Source organism: Neocloeon triangulifer, unplaced genomic scaffold (genome assembly GCF_031216515.1).
Source record: "Neocloeon triangulifer isolate White Clay Creek 2 clone unplaced genomic scaffold, ASM3121651v1 ptg000022l, whole genome shotgun sequence".
NCBI lineage: Eukaryota > Metazoa > Arthropoda > Insecta > Ephemeroptera > Baetidae > Neocloeon > Neocloeon triangulifer.
Genome location: NW_026775562.1, coordinates 2,559,679 through 2,581,087, shown reverse-complemented (window position 1 = coordinate 2,581,087; position 21,409 = coordinate 2,559,679). Strand labels below are relative to the sequence as shown.

Sequence of the window (21,409 nt, the reverse complement as noted above, 5' to 3'; positions counted from 1 at the left end):
CACTTGAATGAAGATCAAAGACAGCTCGGATCATTCTCTTTTTAAGAACAAATTTCAAAGTCTTGACAGACGGAGCAGCGTTTTTATTTTTACGTGAGGTCGAACAACCAAGTCGGGGAAGAAAAATAAAGGTCACCAGCCAGACAGACGCGGCGTTCGGAGTTCGAAGCATGCAAGTGAAGAGCTAACTGCATCACGATCAATTAAAAAGTGCAGGCCTTTCACAGATCGCGTGAGGAGCCACGAGATCGAGCAGCCGGCCTTGTCATGACCACCTTTTTCTTTTACATTACATGCTGGGCGCGTTTGGGCCCCCTCGGGCTCAAAAACACGGTTCTCGCGCACGCCGAAAAAGGACCAGTTTTGCTGCTAACAGTGAAATTTCGAACAAATTTGGAGCACCGACGCTTATTGTGCGCAGAAAAGGTGGCGAAATTTAATGCAAATCGCATATTATTGAGGATAATTTTCTGTAAAATCTCTAATTTTAATTCATTCCTGAAATTTTGTGATTTCAAAAGGATTGCTATAAAAATTTGTAATTCTCTTGATCTTTGAAGAAAGTTTGAGAAAATTGATTCAAATTTGCAAATTGGACAACCTTGATTTTAAATCCAAGAAGAAAGTAATGGTATACTATTTTTCATTTGTTTATAGATTTCATTAACTTTTGAATTTTTGTTTTTAAATTTTCATATATATCTGATAGGCTTTGCTGACAACATGAATTTTATGTTTCTGATCGCGTCCCGTGTGCTCTTTAGCACTTTTTTGTGGAGGACGTATCGGATCAGGCGCCGAGAAACAATGAAGCGTCGCACGAAGCGTGTCAAAGCTCAAGTTGTGTGGCCCTCGCCACTCTTGTCCGCGCGTAATTCGTTTTACAGAAAACGGCAGGCATGGCGAATTCGTCGCCACAGCAACAACTGCATGACTCTGCGAAACCAACCCAGGCATCTGCTTCATTTATTTTTTAATCCTGCCGAGACCTTCCTTCCAGCCGTCCTCGCTCACTCAAAAATTTTCCACTTCCCCTTTCAAAAATTCACATTTTCTGTTTTTATTATTATTGATAATTAAATTAACAACATCGGTTTAATCTTTTGAGTGTGTATAAATGTGCGAGGAAAAAAATGCAAAGTGATTCGGAGGAAAAAAAATTTGAATTTCAATAGGCGCTTTGCAAATAAAATTAAGCCTGGATCCATTCAATATACGCTTGAATGAAGTTGCTGCTCGTTATTTATTTCACTGCATTAAATCACATTTCAGTTGCACGGGCATGAACACGCCGAAACGAATTTCCATAATTATCATTGTGCTTGCTCTTCCGAGAGGAAACGTTTGCAAAAACTGCTCGAAAAAACCAGTTGCACCGATGGAGAAATAATTATGCTCTGTTTTCATGCGATGAAACTATTTGAAGCGTTTGAAATCTAATTAGCATTGGAAGCGGCGAACACAAATTCTGCAGCCGAGTTCACTTGAAGAATATACGTGCAATACTTAAGGCTAAGTTTTCCAGGTATGAATAGTGTTAATTAAAATTATATTAAAAGTTTACAGAGAGCATTCATGCAGGCTGAGTGGGGGATGGAAAACAAAAAAAGTAACATCAAAAACGTAATTGCAATTTCGAGCAAGATTTCTGATCAATAACTTTGTTAATTAAATTTAAATTAAGATTTTCAGAAACACTATAATCCATATAATTGCTTGTTGCATGTTATTAAAAACTAAAATATAATATTGCAATAAAAATCTTACAAAATTTCACAAGAAAAAAATAACACGAATAAAAACGTCAAATTTGCATTATTTGAGACTTGATGGAAAATACAAATTGAATTGAAAAAACCATAAATTTGAATGAAATTCTTAATATTTGCATATTGAAAGAAACAGTCACAAGTTTTTGACAAAATTAGCTAATATTTGACGTAATATTTGCCTTCATTCGTAATATTATTTGGAACAGTTTTTATAAAATTTCTCCAACTGGGAAAACATTTTGATCCAAATAAACGTACTTTTCCACATCAAAACATATCAAACTTGTGGGAAAATTCATGCTATTTTGCAAGTCTTTTCAATAAAATGACAAAAAGCCAAAATAAGTTTTTTGCTCTCCTGCACAACTTGAGATTGGTGTGGCTGACCAATATTTAGTTTTGGGCAAAGCTCAAAAGCGCTCGGTGGCGATCGTCGAGACCTGTTGAATTTCCAGCCACTGTCTTTGCACACATAAAAGTGGGTTTAGGGCTGGGCTGAGTGAGCAAACAAAAAGGGCGTCGGTGGCATCAAAGTGTTTTGACGCGCGGAGAAAATCGATTGCGCGCGGCCCTCACGCTGCGCGCCGAGACGGCTATTTGAATAATAATCTAAGATGGTTTGAATTAATTGAATGCAGATTCCGCGGAAAGGCTTTTCGCTGGCTCATCAAATGCTGTTTGTATATCTGTGCGCTGCAGTAATTGCTTCTTGATTGAGTTGTCTGCCGCGAGAGAGCAAGCAAGAGTAGCAAGTGCAGTGCAGCGTGTGCGCCGAGAGACCGACCGACCGACGGAGCCACGGCCACCGAGAGGGACCACCAGGAGAGGAGCACCGTGACTCGACTCAATCAGACGCTGTAACCCTTTGCTTCTCTGAATCGACCCAATCATTCCGCGCCCTGAAAGCCAAAACACAGCGGCAAACAAATTGCTGTCGTCACTGTATGTAAATTAAAATATCACACAGTTCAAAGCTTAGGGACGAAAAGATAATTTATTTGTTCGAATAATTTAATTAAACAAATGAAGTCATCAGACTGAAAGATTTCACCTATGCGGGGAAAAATATGATATCTGAATTGATTTAATTTATTCAGAGTTAAAAGACAAATCAAATCCAGGTGAATTTTAGAAGATCATATTTCTTTTGATTAAAACTTCTCATATTTTTATTCGTTTAAAGTTTTAATTTAAAACGAAAGAAATCAACATAAGCAATATTAATTTTGAAGCCAATAAAATCGATTAATAAGATTTTTGAAGGTCTCTAAACATAGCACCTGAAAGCCAAACGCTGCTTCTAATCACTCAGAGGCTTGGCATGAAATCGACAGCCGGGTGCTTTCCTCGCGTACACGCTTTTTTTAATTATTTTACAGCTCGGTCGGTCGCGGGGGTGAGGCGTGGGCAGGTTGGCACCAGGCACGGTGCGATCAATGAGTGCGTTCTCGTCGCAGCGGTCAGCACAAAAAGGGTTGCAATTTCATTGCGAAATGCTGCGGTGCACACAAATTAATTGCATTTCAGCTGTGGAAGCAATTATTGTTTTGAGTTCGCTCGGTCATTCTTGCTATGATCTAATTTTGCTTCATAATGTTTCCTGGTTTGTGGTAAATGAAGTTCATCCAGCATTTGCAAATGAATTATGCATAATTATTATTTGCAATTCGTTGCAACAAATGATGAAAATTTCATCAATTAAGATTCAGAGGAAAGATTCTTTGTTGTGCAATTAAAACTTAAATTGTAATATAATTTAATCTAAAATGCACAAGTATAAAATCAGTAAAAATAAAAATAATTTTAAACAGAAGCCGATGTTCATGATATGAATTATAAATAATAAATTATTATTTAAAAATTAGCTTTCAAGAAATTTTTATTGTTTTTGCTCTTGTTAATTTAGAAAATAATAAAATCTTCATTTTAAATATATCGTTTCTTCATTATAAAAGTTCTCCAATTATTAATTTTTCACCAATTTTCAAAAAAAATTCTCATTTTAATTTTAGTCTCGAAACGCCCTACATTACTACAATTCATCACTCTTTATTAAATTTAGCCGTCCAGATAAAAACAAAGCGTCTCCGCGCTCTCGCCTAACGGGACACAAACGGGCCAGAGCGAAAGAAAAAGCTGGCGAATCAAAAGGAAATAGAGAGTCGCGGGGCCGAGCGCTGGCGCCACTCGATCGCCGAGAAAAACTCGCAGCTTCTCGGAAAGCGGCGGCGCTGGACCAAAAAGATCGTTCTGCTAATTATCGCGTTTGCGCCAAAAATTATCGTCATCAAACGAGTACTCACCACAAAAAGCAGAGTCGGGATGGCTCGAGGCCGCGTGGCTCAGCAACTCGCATCACCTGCAAAAACCAATTAATTAACTTTATTAGCTGCTCCTGCAATTAGCATTCAAGCGAAATGGAACCGAACGTCAGAGAACGAGAATAGGCTTCTCTGTGATCTGCTTTTGTATCAAGTGTAAGGAAATTAAATTGCGAAATTTCATTAAAAAGACAAAACCTTTTGCCCTTATAGGTATGCCACAACCAAATTTGGTAGCATGCGCGGCGATCACTTCGCTGGGAAAAATTTTGAAGTTTAATCAGAGTTTATAAAATTAGTTAAATAAAATAAAAATATGGTTTTGGAGGCTTTTGAGAAAATAAAAATAAAATTCGGTTATTCTGAAAATTCAATGATTTATTTTTGACCCCTTTAAGCATAGAAATAATTCAGTGTTTAGGTAAAAATTCAAAACCAAACCGAAAAGATTAATCATTTAGGTCGTTGATTTATAATGATTTTAGTTAAATTTGAATTTATTTACATATGACAGAGGTCATTGGTCACCAAACTGACACGGTTTTATCAATGATCAGATTATTAAATAATAAAAATTGAAAATTTGAAATTTACGGCTAATTATGATCCACATGTTAATGTGGCTATTTGATTTCATAGAATTTCAGCCGAAGATAGTAAAAATTTCATTATCCGCAGTTGAAGAAATTTCAAGAAGATTATATAAATGCTCCTGTGTTGCGCTCTGAATGTGACCAAACGAGTTTTGTTCAATTTAAAATATCGAGACTAACTAGAATTTAAAAGTTGCTGCAGCTTGGGCTCCGGGTTTAAATTAACGTCAAGCTGCGCCGACAAGCGCGCTTTATCCGAGAAGGAGCTTCTCTTCTCTCTCTCTGCTGGAATGAAATAATCAGATGCATACTATCCACACACACACAATTCCGTTTACAGCAGCAAGCGTTATCGCACGCTGAGGATTTCTAGCTCTTTCTCCAGCAGCGCTCATATATTTATAAATGCAGCGTCCCAGGAATCGGATTCTTCCTGGAAGCGCTCTTGCTCGTCCGCCCCGCGATCGCAAGAGCTTAAAACGAGCTCTCCGTTGGCACCAGGTGTGACAATGACTAATGGCTCATTAGTTCTGCCAAATCGCGATCGCCAGGCCCATTCATCTGGGGGGCCTAACCGCCCAGGGATCCATTATCAGCACCCAATATGAACTCGCAACGTCAAGATTGCGCCGCAAGTGATTGATTTAGGTCCATTTCAAGAAAGAAACTTGGTTAAAAAATGTGAAGTTAATTTATAACGCGTTCTAGCAATTAACAATATCAATGAAGATGATTGATCATTTCTTAAGAAAATTATTTTCCTTCCAAATTTTCACAAGCGAAATTTATCTTTGGAATGGAATTTTGAAACAACATGAAATTTTGAGCAAATGAAAGATGTTTAAAATTATATCAACTTGGGACCATGGATTTGAAGAGGAGTAAATTAAAAATACTGACAAAACTTAACACGATTGCATCAACTATAGCATTTGTAAGACTATTTTATGACAAAATTGCTCAAATTTCTGTTTCAACATTTGATTGATGCTTTAAATAAAAAAAAAATTTGTCTCAAATACGGAAGTTGAAATTTACAGAGGACTAAAATAACTAAAAGTAAAATTTTTTAATTTTAAATTTCCCATTTTTTTTAATTTATCTTGAAAAATGCATGCTTTTTTTTTTACCAAATTTACCCTTTTTCTGCCCATTTAAATATAAATACTAGCATCAAATGAACATCAATAATCATCAAATCTAGACCAATTTGCAATGTATTATAAACAGACAATGAAATCGAAGCTAGATTTTCCTGGAATTTTTTTGCACAAAAGCAACCATAATCCTATCAATGAGCTTAAAAGTGCTCAAAGACTTTCATTCAATACGGTTTTACTTTAAAAAAATATCAATGAAATCACTGCCTTAATTATCTTAAATTGCTCTTAACGATGCCAAATTGAGCCTTTTATTGAAGAAGAAAAAACTAAAAATTGCATAGAATTTATCTCTCACAAAGACTGCTGAGAAACATTGATTGTTTCCCCTAATGGTCTTTGTTTTGTTATCAAGAAATTATAATAATGGAGTTGGAAGAAATGCGTGGACGGAACAAAGCAGGAATTGATAAAGATTGGCAGCACAAAAAGACGGCATTGTTTTAATTTTCGGGAGCCAAACGAAAATCAGCCCCGTGCGTGTCCGTTTGTGCGTTAATCCAGCAGCATCTCACGGATTTTCGAATCGGCCGCGTCGCGAACAATGCAAGCGCGAGAAACAAAGGCTCGTTGAATGTTAAGTAGCGAAAAAAGCAGCGGGCAGAGCGAAAGACAAAAGTGGTTTCCGACGCAAAACTCTGCCCGAGCTGCTGGCCGCGCTGCCGCATTTCCAAACTGGTTTCTAGGAATGCTCTTTATTTGGCCGCGACCAACCGGTCGCCGCGCGTTTTTGCTCGGCCAATTTGAATCCGAGCCGCGATAAAAAGCCCCTAATCTAATTAGCAAAACGAGCCGCAGCTAAACGGCGCGCTTGAATATCGGCACAAAATTTCAAAAAAATAATCAATCGCAAAATTAAAAAAGCCATGCAAATTGTCAAGATTAAACAAAATTTTAAATTGGCATGAAAACTTGAAGATAAAAATAGGCATTTCATTATTTGTCAAATTGTTACAGCATCACATCGTTTATAATTTTATAATTTTGCAATTTCAAACGGTCAGAGATTCCCAATGAACTTTTACTATGCAGATTAGATATTGGATAATAAAGTTTTTCTTTTTTTATCCACCCATGGCCGTGGTGCCCGGGGTGCGGTTGATGCAATCCGCATAATACAAATTATATTATTATTATTTTCATAGCAAACTGGGTTGCAGAAGTACTTTTGCACCCTCCGTCGGGAAATCGATTCCAGGGAAGTTTGCGAATGACGGTGGTGGTGGCCAAGGAAATTGCGTCGAGCCGCCCACGTGCCACTGGCGACGCCACCGGAGAAGTTTTTGAGCGGAAAAGTATCGCGACCAGTTGGTTATTTATGTTGCGGCTCGCTTGGAATTCACTCCAAACCATTTGCATACCAACCACCCTGAAGAGATAATTATAATTAAAATTGTTTGATTTCAGTAAATTCAAGAACATTTTTGCTGCAATTTTATTCATTTTCAATTGAAATTTTTGATGGAACTTAAATAAATTTTCTTATCGAAAAAAAATGCAAAATTCATAAAAAAATCCTCTTTATAGATTCTAATGTTAAACAATAAAAAATAGATTTAAAGTTGTTTTACTTTATATGATTTTTTTTTAAATTTATACGATTTTTTTAATATCTAAAATGATCGCAGGTATTTTAGATGAATTTTTTTAATAACAGTTTTACGAGTTTTACTAAAAAATACAAAAGGGTTGAACCTTTAATTGTAAAAAATATGCTTGCAAAATTCATAAACTTTCTTCAGTAAAAAGTGCGCTTATAATTTATCATCAAAAAACATGATCTTTTTGTTAATATCTCAACTTTTTGGCCTAAATTGCATTCAAATTTACAAACTTGATGCGATCAATTATTTAATATACAAATAAACAAGTTAATGTTCTAAAAGATATATTATCAGATAACGAATTTGATACTATTTTTTATTCCTGCTTTTTTTTAACAGCCAAAATGCAATTGAAACTTAGGCATATAAAATGGGTAAAGTTTTTTAAAATTAATAACTCATATAAATAGTAAAAAATTGTAGGCGAAATGAGATTCCTTTTGCAATTTAATATCACAGCAAGCCGATCTTCCGAGCACTTGTTACACATGCATTTAATGCGTACGTACATCCGAGCTGGTCAAACGCGGCTTGAAATTCGAATAATCTGCATAAAAGAGAACATTAGCCTGCTCTGGAAATGGAATGCCGCGGCGTCGGCCCAGCTTCAAAGGAAAACTCGCGCCGACCATTATTGTTTCAGGCTAGGCACTGATTTGAATAAACGCGCGACGTCGCCACCGATGGGACGACTTTCCACTGATATTCCAGCGCACAAAGAAAAAGAGGCCTTTGATGGCTCGGAAAAAAATTGTTTGATCGTGAGCTGAATTCACCGCGGGATGATCATTTCCTTGATAGTTTTCGGGAAAATTCAGATCAATAAAAAGCGATATAAAAAAATATAATTTTTGTTCATATATGGCTCATTTAACTATTAAAATTGAGATATTTTTTTTTAGAAAGTGTATATTTTATTATTTATTATAATTCATATATTACACCTTTTTATCTATTTTAACTGGAGTTTTTAATTTGAATATTTAATTAAATTATTTAACTAACAAAAGTCAGCAATATAATTATTTTATGTTGTAACTTTCTGCATTGACTCACAAATTTTTAATTTAGAAATGCTAATAAATTTCTCAGTTTGATATTCGGGCTGAATTTTCGTAAATTGATAACATCCTTAATAACAATTTGTTTTTCCAATCTGATAGCAATGCAATTTTTTCTACAACATATTTTTTCCAAACCTTAAATCCAGACAATCAGGACAGAAGAATGTTTAAAGAAAGAGATGAATAATCTTCATACACTTTTCTCCCAACGTCTTTTTTGGTTAAAATTTAAAATAATAAAAATTAAAAAAAAAAATCGCCTAAAAATTGTTGAATTTTGAAAAAAGTTGGTGAAATTACAACATAAAAATTATATAATTAGTCATTCTCTGGTTTGAACTGAGAATGACTTCTCAAGTAATCATTTGATAAAGTAGCAGGATGTATTTTGCAATATTGAAACGCGCCCTTTTGTGTCAACAAGCATCAGCTTCTTATTACAATTTCCTATGATTTCGTTTGATGGCTCGTAATATTTTCGAGAAATTGCAATTAAAGAAAGATAAAAATGAAATGGAAACAAGTCGTCAACGGTTTGATAAATCGATTCTGCGAACGCGACCCAATGTCAACGGCAGTTTCGAGCGAAGGACAAAGGGCAAAAAAGGCAAATTCAAATCATGTGTGGCGATTTTTTGCACCACAGATAGAGAGACTTTGGCGGATGATGTAATTAAGCTGGTTGTCTGTCGCCACTGCACTCGACGCATGTGCGATCAATTACAAATTATTGGCACTTTCTCACGCGAAACAACTGCCGCCGTTTTTAGAGTGAAAAAATGCAGCTATTGATTTTCGTCCGGGGCTTGTTTGAGGAAATTGAGAAGGAGATGGAACAGTTTGCGATTCTGCGAAACGCCTTTGACACCGAAATTGACCTTTCAATAAAGGACTGTTATAGAAATTGATCAACCGTCTCACATTCCTCCATTCATGAAAAACTATATAGTTTTCTTTTCTTGCAATTGCAAGTTTAGAACAATCTTCAATTTAGTTTCAATTTACCCAAATCAGGTGCAGTAATAAATAAATTAAATTTGCATTCTTATTATATTTACTCACAAGATACATTTTATGATCGTTCGACCATCAATTTTTATTCAACAATTGAATGTTTCATTTTATTTTTTAATTTGATATCAAGATGAATCCCTTCTTTGCAAATAAAAATTAAATTTCATTGATTCCCGCAAACCAAATCCTGTTTTTAATTTGGAAAATCTGAATTCCACAGTTAAAATGCTGATGGATCTCATCGTATTATAAACTTGATTTTGGGCAACAATTCAGGGATTTGTTGACTTAATTATTGTTTAAGTTTTTTCAAAAGCCACTTTGGGAAACTTCAATTTTAGTAAAGAAAAAAATTTGGAAATATCAATGTTTTTTTTATAATTAATTCAATTTATAGGTTTTAACACTTTTTCAGGTAAAAAATTAAAACTTAGATTTCTAGGCATTTGATATATCTAGACTTTTTAAATATTTCCTTGAAGATAATGAAAAAAAAGACAATTAATAAAAATATTAATGATAAAAAATTAAAAATATCAGACAACCCTCAATCGTGATTATAATTCTTCCAAAGACACAAATTTCTATTCCCAATTTTCCTTATTTTTTAATGAAACATTCAACATCATTTGTTATAAAATGCGAACCTAGGTCTTGGTTTGCATTTGAAAAAGTGTGCGGCGTGCTCGGCCAATGCACGCAGGCGAAACGGGCCAATTAATTAGCCGGGCGCTAATTGCCGAATTGCTTTCATTACGCGGCCGCGCATGTTGCCATTCATTAAGCGCGGCGAAAGAACGCACCAGACAGTCACTGTCAAAGGCAAAGAGATCACAAGCTGCCAATTAACGTCATTTCCAACGCAAAGCCGAGCTTCTGTGTCGTTCTGCAAACATTGTAGGTGGCTCTGTCTTACGGCACCGAATCTTTCCTCTTGCGCCTCCGATTACGAGGAAGATGCGCCAAATAAAGGCATTTTTTTTTATCTTAATTCTAGTAAATTATCCAAAACATTTAATAAAATCAACGATATATTATACAAACTTCAAATTTTCCAGTTGAAAAAAAAACTAAATAAGTCAAACAGAAGTCAAGAAAATTAAAATGTTTGACTGGTTTACATTAAATTAAGTAAAACAAAGAAAAAATTTCAAGTAAAAATTATGCTTCATGAGTTACTTTTTCAAGAAATACAAACTGAAACTAATTTAAAATAAAAATTCGCGTTGAATACAACATTTTAATACAAAATTAAAGCTTCTAAATTTTTCCACCTGAAGTAGAAGATTTAATTCATTTACTCCAATTAAATAAATAATATAGAACTATTAGGTAAAGCATAAAGCATAACTTATCATGATTATTATATAATGCAATTTGTTTTGTTTTGATTGTGTGTTATTATGATTATTATTTCAATGCACGATCTCTTTTATACGGGGAATAAAACATCCTCTGGAAAAATACGAAATATTTTAAAAATTTCTATTGTTTCCAGCTTTTAAATGCTGCAAAATATTTTATATTTTATCTGAAACACATGTCAGCATGAGCAGGATAAAATGGGAGGCGCTGAGCTCGGAGCGTGACAAAAGCATTCCAGCCGCAGCAAAAACGCCAGAATCGAAATAATTTCTACTAAATTAAACTCTATCAATTGAATTTTGATCCGAATCTCAAGTTAGAGGGCGAATTTGGCCGAAATGAGTCACTTTTCTGCCCATCGAAGAGTTTTAACCTAATTTCCAAGATGGAATGCGTTTGGATTTTCCTTATTCTTCTTCTTCTGTTAGTGTTGCTACAAAAATAAGTTCGATTTTGAGCCCCTGAAACACGAAAACCGGGGGTTGGGGGCGTCAGGGGGTGCCAAGTGGGCCGGTCAGGGCCGAGGGGCCTACTTACCAGCAGCAGGGGGCGAGGAGAGTCCGATTGCCCAACACGCACGACACGATCCTTGGGCCTTGAGAGCCCAACTGCGGCGCCCAAATCGGCGCCACGCACCGCCACAGTCACTTCAGGAAAACGATCGGGTCCGAAATCGAGGCCACGACGCACTTCTGCGGCCGAAATCCGCCTATTTTAGCACCTTTAAGGAGATTTGTGGCCGAGCACTGGTCGTAAACTTCGAGGCACAGAACATGCAACTCCGCTCCAAAACGGCAGGTTATTCTCGGAATCGAGTTTCGCTTCGAGCTTCGAGCCTCTCATGGTGACGTAGTTCGGTGCCCACAACACGCGCCAAATTTGAATATCAAAAACACCATTTGAAAACCGGTTCTGTTCCGGAGATTAACATGTAAATTGTAAACTGATTTGAAATTTTAACACGAAAAATATCTCCAAGTAAAGTCATTTTTTGAATGAATTAACTTAAGCTCTCTAAATTATATTTTTTTATCCTTTACGTTGCCTTTTAATTATTCAAATACTGAAAGTTTTGATTCACCTGAAATGTATAACCGGTTGTTTTTTATTCTAATTTTGTTCTTCTTTCAACATTTTTCTTATTAAATCATATTTTGTACCAAATTTATAAAAACAATATTATATATTTCATCAAAAGATTTGAATATTTTGTTGCAAAAACAACAATTTTAAAACATAAAAATACCGGTTTTTTCATTTTTAATTAAACCGTTTCTCCTTCCAAACGTCACGTGGGTCACGTGCTTTTGTTACGTGTTTTGTATTTATTTTTATGTATTTATTTATTTTCCATGCATTTCTGACCCCACGATCACGTCCGTCTTGTCATTCGATATGATCGTGAGAGACGAGGATAGATAGCCCAGTGGTCTCTCGTCTCGTGGTCTCTCAAATCGTCCAACCCAATCCCGACTAATATTTAAGGGAGAGAAGAAAACATAAGACAAATGCTACAGATTATTGTTTAATAATTTATACACACTATAACTGAGAAATGAGTGGGACCACCCTGAACAAGTCGAGGACCAACTACCTGAGCACCGGGTCTTCGAGGGAGCCAATCTGGACGCAAGTGTCCGGTGACCCCTCGGAAGATTCAAATAACACAGCAAGCCATCCGCCGCCAAGACTGACGAATTCCGAAAACGAAACAAGCAATGGAAATGCTGCACATGTAATGCAAAAAAGTTACTTGAATTTCTCTTTGTTTAATTATTTTTTGCTATAGGATGGAGAGGGGATTAATTTTAATCACATTGGAATCAATACGGCCACAGCAGCGGTCTTCATTGCCGGTGAAATGGCCGGAAGTGGAGTCTTAGCTCTCCCGAGGGCCCTCGTCGATTCAGGTTGGAACACACCTGCTGATTACATAACTTGCAAATAAAATTTAATTTGAAAAATTTCAGGATGGATCGGGCCAGTTCTTTTAATAGTTCTTTGTCTTGTGGCCTGTTACGGTGGCACCAGGTTGGGCGCCTGCTGGACCCTGTTGGAGGAGAGGTACCCTGAAACTTATCCCAAACACCTGCGGACTCGAAATCCGTATGCTTGCATTGCGCACAGGGCTCTTGGGAACTGGGGCAGGTAACGAATTTTTGTTTTTTAATTATAAATTTTTTTAGTAACTAATTTTAAAATTCTCAGTCGAATTGTCTCAGGGAGCATCCAGATAACCCTTTTTGGCGCTGGAACGGTGTACCTAATTTTAGCCTCGGAATTGCTCAACGACCTTACAAAGTATCTCCTGCCCTTTGGTCCGTGCAGCTGGGTCGTAATTCTAGCCGCCTTTCTCCTCCCTGCAATGTGGCTCGGATCCCCAAAAGATTTTTGGTAAAATTGAAAAGAAAAATGAAAGTTTTAATTTTTAATTTTTTTCTCTAGGGGAGTTGCAGTCGGTGCCTTGTTGACGACGGCCTTTTCCTGTCTCCTGATGTTCACTCAAATGGTGATTGATGGACTCCAGTTGGATTACCACAAGGACACCAAGCCTCACTCCTTTAGCAAATTCTTCATGGCTTACGGCACAATTGTGTTTTCATTTGGCGGCGCCTCAACATTCCCGACTATTCAAAACGACATGGTTGACAGAAGCAAATTTCCAACCAGTGTCAGCGTTGGATTTTTCCGTAAGTTTCCGTAGAAGAAAGTAATGGAAGATTTTAATTCTAAAATTCCACAGTAATATTAATTCTGTACCTGCCTGTGGCAATCGGGGGCATGCTTATTTACGGAGAGGCCGCCAATCCAAACATCGCCCTGACCCTCGGGGACAGCTGGCTGATGGATGCAGCCAATTTGCTTATGGCGTGCCACCTAATTTTGGCCTTCCTCATAGTTACCAACCCTGTTAGTCAAGAACTGGAGCATATCATGAATGTTCCTCACGGTAAAATTTTATTCGATATTTTGGTCCAAAATAATTTATTATTTTTCTATTTTAGAATTTGGGCGGCAGAGATTGTGGCTGCGGTCCGGACTGATGCTTGGAATGGTTTTTATGGCAGAAAGTATTCCACAATTTGGAAAAATTTTGTCTCTCGTAGGAGGTTCTACCGTCACCCTCCTCACCTTTGTGCTGCCTCCCTTGTGCTACATGAAATTGTGTGACCAAGTCGGACCCTGGCCTCAAGCACCGTAATAATAATACCTTCGAAAAAATAACATTTTTGTTGAAATTAACTTTTGCAGGCCTATTTCACTTCATGAGAGAGTTTTCATGTACGAAATGATATGTCTTGGAGTTTTAGGTGGTTCCGTAGCATCATACAACGCTCTTTTGTCGATTTTCTCACCGAATTCCTTTTCTCGTCCTTGCTATTTCAACTGGTGGTGAACATTGGTATAAACTTTACGAGCTTGAATCAAAGTGCATTGGTGCCATTTTTCATCGAAATAAGTTTTCTCGCACTTGCAATCTTTTGCCTTTGACACCTAGTCTTCTTTAGGAGATGTTCTGACATTTTAGAAATGTCCTTATCTTATTATTTTTGAACAATTCAATATTGAATTATTGTGATGGTTTTGGTGAATTAAGAGCTAAATATTGGCTCTCCAATTTGAAGTCAAAATTGATAATATTCTGGATGTGATGACAGAATCAGGACCGGCTACGTTTCGATGTCTTAAAACAAAGTATAGTGATTTTATATACTGCTCTGAAATGTTTAGTTTTGATGAAATTCAATGATGATCTTATTGATCTTTCATACTTAAATATGAAGTTTTGTTATTGAGAAATATTTTACTTTTGAAACACAACATTCCCTGCCAAACGAAGTAGATATTAAATTTATGCTTTTAAAAATAAAAGAAAAATTTAATATCTTTGATACGACTTTACAGATTAATGGCGAATAAAATTATTGTGCCAATTAATAAACTACATGCAGCTTTTTTCTTTAACAAAATCTTTTATATTTCTCTATAACATATATAATAAAAGAGAATAATTAATTGTGAAAATATAATTGTATTTATAGAAATTCATAATGAGCTGATCAGTGAAAATTTTGGAAAATTAATTTATAATTTCCATGAAAAGGCGTGAAACTTGATTTTTTTTCTATTGAAGTTATGAACATTTTATTAATCCATGATTTATACTAAAATTTAGAGTTCCAATTTAGCTAATTATTTTATAATTAATAGGGAGATCCTATTATGATTTAATTCAATTATTGATCTTGGGTTACAGTCAAATACAAAATATTTGCAAAATGAAATTATGAAAGCATTAAATTTTATAAAGTCTGATTTTTTTTTGTGATGTCTCAGAATTAATTTTGCGCATTTGCATGCAGAGCGTTGTAAATTAAATTAAATTTCAATATTTTTATTTCAATCCCCTACATTCATTCCTACGCTTCGCGCCAAAGGAGTGCGAAAATCTGACCCTGCCCTAATTTCCGACTTGGTCGAGTCGAGGAAGCCACCTGGCGGTCACGGTGAGCACCAAAGCAGTGATCATAGGTGGACGGGACGAAAGCAAGGCTGATCTGTGTTTTGAACGCGATTTCGGCGTGATTTCGGCCAAGTGGCCGACCAAACCGACGACCAGCTATGCCCGCAAGGTGAGATTTCGAGATGAAATGATGCGAGCGCGACGACAAGGGCCGCCGAAGGCCACAGTCGGCTCCTGAAAACTGCCTGTCGCAACACTCCCATTTCTCTCTTTGTGTGTATACAAATTATTTTTCTCGTATGCTGATGAGCGTTCGAACTCTATTTTTGATCAGACGAACGTCTCCACCGTCTCGAGATCAAGTTTTTGTCAAGTTCGAAAGTTTGCTTTAAACTTCGCTTGTTTTTTATTGCTTGATTGAAAATTGCAAAGGCTTAGAAAAAATCAACAGATCGCAGCAGAGTTTGGTTCACACCACAATAATGTAGGTTAATTGTTTTGCCGATATCCCCTTAAACATACACAAGCTCTTTTTTAGCCAAAATTGTAAGGTTTTCAATAATATTCGGTTTTAAGAAGTTTTGGCTAGTATTATTTTATGAGAACATTGAGAACAACATGTACGATTCCGTGAGATTTTTTAGTCAAAATTTCCCAGGCTAACCAGAATTATTGCCATTATAATTTATTTCTCTGTACGAAGTAGTTTCTGAGCACAGCAATTTAATTAGTAGATTAAAATTTTGAATATTTAATAAAATGTCAAACATTTTCATTAATTCACTCATTTTTTTTCTAGGGCTTTGCAGTGCCTGGGCTGTCTGTGACGAATAGTTTCAACATGCACCAGTTCAAGCACTAATCAAATTTCTACCTTGATCGTGGACGATTACCTAAGGTCGATTGTTGTGATTCAACATGACCGCCAAAGCAGTTCTCATCTGCCGACCAAACTCGCACCCCTTTCAGGTAACGCCTGTTTTTAATTTAAATTATAAAGAAATTGAATTGAAATTATTTTACAATAGGAACGGACGCTTTACTTGGACCAGCCAGTGAAAATCGGCCGGTCAGTGGCCCGAGCTAGGCCGGCGCCCAACAATGCCATCTTTGACTGCAAAGTTCTCTCCAGGAATCATGCTTTGCTTTGGTACGAGAATGGAAAGTTTTATCTGCAAGACACGAAAAGCAGCAACGGGACCTTTGTCAACAACCAGCGGCTCAGTAAAGGCGCCGAGGAGTCTCCTCCTCGGGAGGTCTGCTCAGCAGACATCGTCCAATTCGGGGTCGACGTTATGGAGAACACGAGGAAAGTGACGCACGGCTGCATCGTGGCCACCTTAAAGTTGTACCTGGCTGACGGAAAAGAGGCAAAGGCCAGTCCTTCCACCACAGTGGTCAGTTCTGTTGGCTCTGTGCCTCTGGAGGACATGTACCAGCTCAAGCACTTCATCCAAGTGCGTAGTAAAAATCTAATTAATTCATACGTAAATTATTATTTTTTGTATTAGGAATGTTTGCACCGAGAACAACTTTTAGAGAACAAATTGGCAACCATGCAGAGTCTTGTAAGCAATATGGTTGTGGCTGTGGACAAAGCTTGGAAGGCACTGATTGAGGAGGACAGACTCCTTTCCAAAATTGAGCTACTTGAGAATCAGCTCCTGACCTGCTCCAAGGTACATTTTATCAAATTTTATATATACAAAAAACACTAAAAATACAATTTCGTATCGTAGAATTTTCCTGAGGATAAGGTCAGGGAGGAAGTTCGGAGGTTGCTGGAGGAGAAGGACAGTTACCAAGCAGCTGCTAAAGAGGCCTTGAAAAAGGTTGTTCAGGAAAAGGTCGAAGCCGTCGTGAAACTAAAAGACATTGAAAGGTTTAAAGAGCTTAATGCTTTCGATCAATCGATATTTATTAATTTTTGCAGGGCCTTGAGTAATTCGGAAGACGAGTGTGCGCTGCTGAGGAATTCATGCGATCAAAATCAAAAGGACTGCCAGGATCTTGCCCAGAAGTACAAACTAGTGCAGCAGACTGTGGAGGAGTTGGCGCAAAAGTTGAAAGAGAGTGAAGAACAGCAGGTTGAGGCCATTGAGCGTCTCGAGCAGGAGAAAATCGAACTGGAGGCGTGTCTGCAGGAACGGCAGGACAATCAAAACCGGTCGCCACGCATTGATCTCTGCAACAACGACGAACAGTCTTTCAATGATAGCAACTCTAAAACCAAACTCGATCTCGATGACACCATTGACTTGCCAGGTAATATTTTATAGACTATTATTTTTGTTTCTTTTACCTCAAAATTGGACAAAAAAATAATTAATCTCAATCAATTTAAATAGATGGAGAGCTTATCCTGAAGAAAATTGAGGATGTGCCTGAAATCACCCTGAAGGAGGTGAGTCAGTTCAACGAGGAAGTGGAAAAACTCAAGCAGCGTCTTGAAGGAATGGAAGAAGATCTGCACAAAAGTCAGCAAGTCGTCGACGACCTCATCGGTACTAAAAACACTCTAAGTAGACCTTATTTTGAAAATTTTAATCATCAGAGCAACTCAAGAATACCCAGATGGAGATCGATTTGCGAGACAAAGTTGTCGTTGATTTGCAGGAGAGAATTCAGCTGACTAAAGAGGAATTGGCTGAGAATACGAGCAATGATGTCAAATCTAACAAGGTTCGTTTTGTAGGGCAATCGGAAGTAGTCTTTTCTATTCTTTGACTTAGGTACCTGATGAAGATGAAGTGCCACAGTCTGAAACTGTTAACAAACTCAAACAGCAGCTGGAGGAGCTACAAGGTGAAAGATTATATGACAATTTTATTTTCATGGTGTTGTTCTATTAGGTAAATGTTTTTCATCCACACCCGATACACATAAAAAGGGCTCGGCATGTTGCTAGAATAGTGTATTTAACACTTGCATCTATTTTTCCACATACAAACAATACATCCTTCTCATTTATCTATGTAGAATGGAACATTACTTATTATTTCATCAAATTAAAAGGAAAATCTTGATTCCCACAGACTTATTGATGTGGCAAATTTCCTCCGCACAGCATGATTATAAACAATTTAATCTCTTCTGTTGGACACTTTATTAATTTATGTTTTTGTGTGCATGCACTAATGGTTGTTGTAGAGTGCCTAGAAAGCTCTTTGTTTCATGTTGAGTTCTATAAAAGCATGGTGGTGGTTATGTCAGGTCAGTATGCATGTTACGAACCACACTTGATGCTCGTCCGGACAGATTATTAACTTTGGACTTTGTGTCGGTTTTTGGTGCAGAGCTGCTGGAAGAAGCGCGTGATATGAAACGGTCTTCGGACGCCAAAGTCACTCGGCTCCAAAACGAGCTTGACACTGCCCAACTCGAGTGCAAAAAACTCACAGAGGAATCTGAAGTTCTTCGCGGACATATCCAAGTAATTTGTCCGACACAGGAGGAAAAGCAAACATTTATTTTGATTGACCAGTTTTTGGAGCAGGGAGGACATTCGCCTGGCTTGCGGCTTGAACAGCAAATGCTCAACCTGGTCTCCTCGTCCCAGACCCTGCAGGCCCAGTACATGCAATTGCAGTCGGTTTTGCAGGAGGCAACCAACAGGGCCCGTCTGCGAAACGAGGAAGTCGAAAGACTCAGAAGTGAATAAAATGGTGGATTTACATTTGCAAATTTTCACTTTCTTTTTGCAGGACAACTAATGGAATCTCAGCAAAATGAAAAGCAGTGCCGCAATGAGGCTGAAAAAATGAAAGATGTGGTGAAGAACTTGGAGGAAGAAGTGGCTTCCTGCAAGCAACTTTCGGGCAAAGTCCTCCAGGAGGACAACAAGAAAAATGAGGAACTGCAGCACTCGCAGCAGGAGTGCAAGTCCTTGCAGCACTGGATATCAGTTATGGAGGACGAATTAAAAACGTAAGAGTTAAATTAAAAACGTGATTTTTTTTGTATAAATTTTATTCATAGGCTTAAAATGAAACACTTGCAACTTGAGGAAGAAAATAAAACTCTGAAGGCTTCCGTTTCTTCCAAAGATAGCAAATCTGTGTGTCCGGAACCAAGTGGTGACTTTTCAGCCGAGGACGAGTCCAATCTGGATATATCAGAAGTACTTCTTGTTTTTATCTCACCTTGTTTTTTCTAAAACTGTTGATTTTAGATCACAAAGCAGCAGGATTTTGTCAAAGTGATGCAGCTGTACTTGTCCTGCAAACAGCGCAAGGCCGAAATGTCCAACGACTTGGAACGCCTCAAGGAGGAGAACACAAGGCTGGAGAATCGATCGACCACTGTGAGTACAAAAAATTTCACTCAAAGTTGCATGAGAAATATAATTATGCACTTATCAAATTCTCACTTCTCTCTATTAGTGTTTCACACTGAGATCTATGAATTTGGAAAATATCTTTTCAAGAGATGTTTCCAAACTGAATATTATTATATTAATTCTGGTTTATTTATTACCGTTTCAGGTGCCTTCAATTGCTATTTATATTTGTGCTGCAGTTTTGTTTGTCGCATGGCTGTTGCATAACGCACTCTCATCATAATTTTCTTTTTTCTCTGAGTGTCACTCTTCTATGTAGTTCACTTTGTAACACGTCCTGGATTTTTATATCTGCAGGTAAATTATGAAACATGTTATAGTTTTATCTTTTCCCTGCTATCCGTGTAGTACTGCATTGTACTTTGTGCATGGTGCTGATTTGGAATGTGGTCTTACTTTTTTTTTTAATTTTTAAAATTAATAGTTACCTCAAAACTCAATTTAGAACTTTTTGTTTAGAAAAAATATTTCATTTTGAAAATTTAGAACCACTTTTAGTGTGATCTCCCTTGCATAAATTCTGAACTGTAGTTCCAGGCCCCGATATTTATTGCTCTCCTCTTTTCAGGGATTCTTGTTTGGTGTTATTCCATTGATGCTCTTGGTCTGGGCCTTAATTTTAAGAATACAGAGTTCTCTCGCCTTTTTTACCGCAACCTTCGACTAAGATTACAAAAGACGAGATATTTTGTCTAACATGCAGTAGAAAAAAGAAGAAGGAAAACACACACAATCAGAATACGCATAAATATGTATATTTATTCCTGACCTATGTATTCGGAATAACTTTATCGATGTCGTGCCATTTCTTTTCTTCGAAAGGAGCCACCTTCGAAATGTATTCACTTAAAAAATCTCGACCACCTGCGGTGCTTGCCAAAAATTGACTCCGTCGAATCTCATCTGATTTTAATTAACTGTCAAATGCCCAAACGCATTTATTAGCATTTTCGCAAATCAGTTTATTATGTTATTTGCAACCTGTTCAAAACAAAACGGTGCTTGTTTTTCAAGAGCTGGCTGCTGCAAAACTCAAAGCGCTGACTGCACTGACTTTGTAGGTTGTCAAACAAACAAATGTCGTTTTTCATGACAAGCACAAAACTAGCTGTGGAGTAATACAAAATATTATGTTGATTTACTCGTTTGCCCTGGTGGTTGTGGCCTGAGGTGGCTCCTCAGCTATGAATTAATCTTAAAAGTGTTGTAAAAAAGAAAAGTTGCAAACAAAGTGTAAAATTGTACATTGCTCGATCAAGCTCAAAATTCTAAACGCACCTCTCGAAATGGAAAGCAGACACACATAGGCACACACACATATGCAAAGTATTTATTAATTGTTATTCAAACTGATTTTATACATATTTGTAAGTAGACACCATAAATTATTTTTCTCTGCCGCTGACAGCAAACAATCGAGGAACATGTTTCGGTACAGTTGATCTGTGAACTTTTATTGTCAATTATTATCTAATTTTATATTACTCAAGCCGCAAAAATGATAGATTTCAATATATTAAGCTTGTAAAGCTAGTCATGGTTGTTTTTAAGTTTGTCTCCGGATCATGTGAACAATTATTGGAAATGTTTTTATCTGTTCGAATAGTTCGTCACTAATATTATATTGTTAATTTTTTAGTTTTTTGTTCTGCAAGGTACAGTTGGAATAAAAATTGAAATGGATCATGTATTCAGGTGTTTTTTCTTTTTAG

General features: G+C 36.9%; 3 protein-coding genes across 6 annotated transcripts in view; 2 read left to right on the top strand and 1 right to left on the bottom strand.

The window, feature by feature from the left end:
• Positions 1–11,714, bottom strand: part of LOC132204300 (cytokine receptor) — a 32,622-nt gene extending 20,908 nt beyond the window's left edge. Inside the window, exons 1-2 of the mRNA XM_059632736.1 lie at positions 11,431–11,714; positions 4,076–4,131 (exon numbers count right to left, since the gene is read on the bottom strand). The gene's annotated coding sequence lies outside the window, so the exon portion shown is untranslated. The remainder of the gene's footprint in view (positions 1–4,075; positions 4,132–11,430) is intronic.
• Positions 11,715–12,179: 465 nt separating this feature from the next.
• LOC132204302 (uncharacterized) lies at positions 12,180–14,853 on the top strand. Its single transcript, XM_059632738.1, has 8 exons — positions 12,180–12,628; positions 12,683–12,803; positions 12,864–13,041; positions 13,102–13,287; positions 13,339–13,583; positions 13,637–13,843; positions 13,899–14,091; positions 14,146–14,853. Exons 1-8 carry the CDS (start codon positions 12,449–12,451, stop codon positions 14,288–14,290), a joined length of 1,455 nt encoding a protein of 484 aa, XP_059488721.1. The 5' UTR covers positions 12,180–12,448; the 3' UTR covers positions 14,291–14,853.
• A 536-nt stretch (positions 14,854–15,389) lies between these two features.
• On the top strand, positions 15,390–21,387 carry LOC132204803 (sarcolemmal membrane-associated protein). Of its 4 annotated transcripts, XR_009442561.1 has the most exons (17): positions 15,390–15,527; positions 16,158–16,327; positions 16,387–16,815; positions 16,870–17,037; positions 17,098–17,240; positions 17,292–17,623; positions 17,707–17,862; positions 17,913–18,040; positions 18,091–18,163; positions 18,509–18,571; positions 18,655–18,791; positions 18,843–19,011; positions 19,063–19,285; positions 19,337–19,478; positions 19,530–19,661; positions 19,843–19,994; positions 20,266–21,387. XR_009442561.1 is itself a non-coding variant. In XM_059633579.1 (16 exons), exons 2-16 carry the CDS (start codon positions 16,277–16,279, stop codon positions 20,362–20,364), a joined length of 2,433 nt encoding a protein of 810 aa, XP_059489562.1. In that variant the 5' UTR covers positions 15,390–15,527; positions 16,158–16,276; the 3' UTR covers positions 20,365–21,387. The 4 variants fall into 4 exon arrangements, 3 of the variants coding, with proteins under 3 accessions (XP_059489562.1, XP_059489561.1, XP_059489564.1); XM_059633579.1 differs by lacking the exon at positions 19,843–19,994 and having other exon boundaries at positions 18,855–19,011; XM_059633578.1 differs by lacking the exon at positions 19,843–19,994.
• Positions 21,388–21,409: the final 22 nt, after the last annotated feature.

Coding starts and splice junctions, on each gene's coding strand:
- LOC132204302 (XM_059632738.1), top strand. CDS start 12,449: ATGAGTGGGACCACCCTGAACAAGTCGAGGACCAACTACCTGAGCACC. Junction 13,288..13,338: donor GGATCCCCAAAAGATTTTTG/GTAAAATTGAAA, acceptor TTTTTTCTCTAG/GGGAGTTGCAGTCGGTGCCT. Junction 13,844..13,898: donor TATCATGAATGTTCCTCACG/GTAAAATTTTAT, acceptor TTTCTATTTTAG/AATTTGGGCGGCAGAGATTG.
- LOC132204803 (XM_059633578.1), top strand. CDS start 16,277: ATGACCGCCAAAGCAGTTCTCATCTGCCGACCAAACTCGCACCCCTTT. Junction 18,572..18,654: donor CATGGTGGTGGTTATGTCAG/GTCAGTATGCAT, acceptor TTTTTGGTGCAG/AGCTGCTGGAAGAAGCGCGT. Junction 19,012..19,062: donor GGAAGTCGAAAGACTCAGAA/GTGAATAAAATG, acceptor TTCTTTTTGCAG/GACAACTAATGGAATCTCAG.